Source organism: Pundamilia nyererei, unplaced genomic scaffold (genome assembly GCF_000239375.1).
Source record: "Pundamilia nyererei isolate P.nyererei 1_Seehausen unplaced genomic scaffold, PunNye1.0 scaffold01106, whole genome shotgun sequence".
NCBI lineage: Eukaryota > Metazoa > Chordata > Actinopteri > Cichliformes > Cichlidae > Pundamilia > Pundamilia nyererei.
In genome coordinates this window covers 7,479-11,225 of record NW_005188507.1, presented here as the reverse complement: position 1 = coordinate 11,225, position 3,747 = coordinate 7,479, and the positions used below count along the sequence as shown (strand labels likewise).

General features: G+C 44.4%; 1 protein-coding gene across 1 annotated transcript in view; it reads right to left on the bottom strand.

The window, feature by feature from the left end:
* Positions 1-397: 397 nt before the first annotated feature.
* Positions 398-3,747, bottom strand: part of LOC102192794 (meiosis 1 arrest protein-like) — a gene marked incomplete at its 5' end in the record, with an annotated part of 10,730 nt that continues 7,380 nt past the window's right edge. Inside the window, 3 exons of the mRNA XM_005755249.1 lie at positions 398-1,690; positions 3,329-3,383; positions 3,618-3,733. Coding sequence (XP_005755306.1) covers positions 1,460-1,690; positions 3,329-3,383; positions 3,618-3,733 — 402 coding nt within the window. The remainder of the gene's footprint in view (positions 1,691-3,328; positions 3,384-3,617; positions 3,734-3,747) is intronic.

The following is a 3,747-nucleotide window of genomic DNA, read 5'->3' as shown; positions in this document are numbered from 1 at the left end:
GAGAGAGAGAGAGAGAGGGGGGGAAGTGGGGAAAATGTTAGTGGCTAGTTTTGAAGGTCCGGGTGAATTCTTCTCAGAGACAAAAGCATCGTTGTCGTCGTGAATGCGGAAGTAGTGTGACATCACAACGTCATGAAGTCACTGGCCACTGGGATGTGCCAAATGTTATAAGGTTCAGTAAGGGGGTGGAATGGCGGGAGACTCATTAAACCTGTGTGTGACAAGGCTCATTCACGGGAAAGGAATTCATAACAGTGACGACGGACAAACGTAACTAATGTGTGAATGTGAATCACTGTCGGGGTGTAAATATAAAACTGTGCACAAACCAGCAGTGATGTAATAACTTCAAATCGCCTCACACACACACACACACACACACACACACACACACACACACACACACTCACTCACTCGCAGACACAACGGAGTGTTTTTTTCCAATGCAAAGTTGTCATATTCACGTTTTCACAGAACACACTGGAGATTTTATCAGTTTTCTTCCATCCACCCTCCTCCCCCTCACGCTGCCTTTAAACCCTCTGAGAGAGAGCTGGCGGCGGGGGTAAAGGCGAGCAGAGAGGCCTCTCTGTCTCTGGCTCGCTGAAACAGTGAAGCTGTGTTCGAACGGGAGCTCAAGATGGAATGTGCATGTGTGCGCGCTATAAGTCTTTATGCAGCACGTCTCGTTTATTATGCATCAATTGTAGTTTTGTAGCTAGTTTCCTTTTGACTTAAAGCTGTGCGTGCCAGCGTGCGTGCTGTAGCGCACAGACACTGCTTTTTATACATCCATCAGCTTTTAATCTTCCTCTGATCTCCCACACACCACCCACGTTTGTTCTTTTTTTTTTTGCAACTTCTTATTACTTCCCCCCATTTTTTTTTGGGTGACTGTTTAAGGCTTTCATTGTCCTGCCGCTTCCCTTCTTTTCATCTTTTATCCTGCTTTTTTCTTTTTCATTGTTTACGGTGTGTGATTTTGACGTTTTGCTAACTCAGCAATCTGCACATGGCAGCGAGCTGAAACTTTCCTTTCTCACATTCACGCTCGCACACATACACGCACATGCTTGCAAATGCAGCGACGGAGGCTTGTTAAATTCAGATCTAACTAATATTGTTCGAGCGAGCGGTGAGAATAAATAGAGATGAAAGAAAGTGTCAGAAGAACCACCCAGAGTGCAGTGCAGAGTAAGTGTGCTCGCAGCGTGTTGCACGGCCTCCTGTGTGCATTTACGTGCAAATTAGCTTGTCTCTTCCTTTCTTTAAAGCCTTTATGAGCTGCCTGATTGCTCACCAGCTTTACAGTGGAGACCAATTAGCCAAATATGTGTGTGTGTGTGTGTGTGTGTGTGAGGGCCTATATATTTGCAGGTGCGCTAATTCCACTGGAACCCCTTTGAAGTGTGCAACAATGGACTTTTCCTCACTTTCTGCTACTAACCCTGCAGCACTCTTACTGTATTAGCACAGAGTTATCATCATCATCATCATCGTTTCCCTCTTGCCGGGTAGGGGCCCGACTGCTGCCACTGCTGCTGCTGCTGAGGAAGTTCAGAGCTGGGCGGGAGGCCTTGCTGGGAGGAGGTCCCAGCGAGGAGGAAGAGGAGGCGGCGGAGGAGGAGGGTAGCGGAGCAACGGTGGCCCTGACCTTGTTCATTCCCAGTTGGCGACTGTAGTTTTGTAGCTGAATGGAGGCGACACACACACACACACACACACATTCTGAATTTCAAACTCAAGATCACTTTCTTGTAGAAAACGGGAGATGAAAGAGTGGAAGAGGAGGATGTGAAGGAGTTGGGAGGAAGGACATGTGAACGCAGCAAAAAGGAACATTATGTTTGGACTTTAAGTCTGAGGTCAGCTGGAGCGAGAGCTCGCCACAGAACAGAGCGAACAAACACTTTCCTTGCGTTTTCCCACTGAAGTGAACTATTTGCATGTGAGCAGCCTTATCAGCCCCGATGAGTCACCCTGCCAACAGCTATACACCCTCAGGACACAGCAGGCCTCAGTTGATGGGAATACATAAAAAAACATTAGGGTGAAAGTTCACGAGCGATACACTGCCTGTGAAATCCACAGGAAATACTACACTCTACTAGAAAATACTCGGAATATACTCCGAAGCACTGAATATTGGTCTGGAATTACAGTAAAATAAACCAATAGGATGCCACCACAGCAGCGATACATTCAAAACACCAGACAAACCTCGAGTCGAATGATCTTCTGGAAAGTCTGAACCTTTTAGAAGAAGCCCTTGTGATATAAAACCACTTCATCTCAAAAGTGCTATCTTTGACAACATCGTAGAGTATCAGAAAGCACCACAGCACAGACTGTGTGCTCGTTTAATCAGAGTTTATGACTCACTTTGAAAACTCTAAAATAAAACTGAAGAATGATTCACTACACTATCGTTGTTTCACATCAGAAACGCAGTAATCCTCAGACTCAATGAGGTAACTTAACCACTTCCTGAAATAAAATTTTACTTTTAGGTTTTTACTTAAACTTCTGACTTCATATGCATCACAAATGATTCTTGTGATACTTTAGGCACTGAAGCTGCTTAAATGTTTATTTCGCAAACTTTTATCTGGCACTTTTAGTTTCTAGTTTCTTTCCAGGACATGATAAGATTATAAAACACAAAGCACCATTAAACATTAACCACAAGTTCACTTTGTGGCCTCCTTTAAAAACCTGTGATTGTTTTTACTTTATCTCACATTATCTGACAGCTTTCATACATCTCTCAGATGCTCCCATTCAAACAAAACTGCTGACATCACACAACAGTTTACAAAAACAATACCCTCAGAGTGTTTGAGACTGGCTGACCTCTAGTTTACGACTACCTGGCTACAAAGTGAGCAGTTAAAACTAGTTCCAGCTCAACCGAGTGCACCAATAATGCCTGATTATCTAAACTGCCTCCAGAGGGCACGCTCACACAACACCTTTATCTGTTTGCTTTAACTCGGACATCTGCTCGTCCTCAACCGCTGCCTCCAAACAACAATGTGGTTGTTTTATTGGATTATGTTGCTTTACTTCACATTTTTCATTCTCATGTTTATTTTCACGTTTTTGTCCAGAAGGCTTGTTTGTGTCTGACTGCAGCGAGTGCTGCCATCTAGTGATCAAATGAGGACGTGAGGCTGAAGGGCATTACTAAAGCACACGCTCCATAGAAAGATGTTTAATGTGGTTAATCAGAATGCGGTCAAATGGCTCTTGAACCATAAACTTCCCCCATGTTATATATAAGCATCGCAGAGTGACCTTCAGACTGTCATAAAGCTGCTGTGTTTACCTGCCGTGGCTGTCTGCTGCCTGTGCTTTTAGGGCCCTCCTGTGGTGGCTGAATCCTGGGAACACAAACAGCTTAGCTCCTCAGTATCATCTCCTTAACATATATCTGTAACCTGAACATAATCTTCTTAATAAGCTTCTTTATCATTGGCAACAGCTTGTGGTTACGATCACCTTCATTTAGCTACATCTTCACTAACGGCACTGATCACGTCATTCTTTAAATTAGAACTTTGATCATCTCTATAAATATCATCACAGACTCATCATGATCCTCCCGTGTTGCTGACCTGTATGGGTATCGTGGCTGGGAGAGCAGGCCTCGGCTCCTGAGGTGCTGGTAGAGGTTACTGCTCAGGGTGAGAGGGTTTAAAACAAACTCCTCATCCAGCTGAGTGAGACAGCTCTGACAGAGACAGA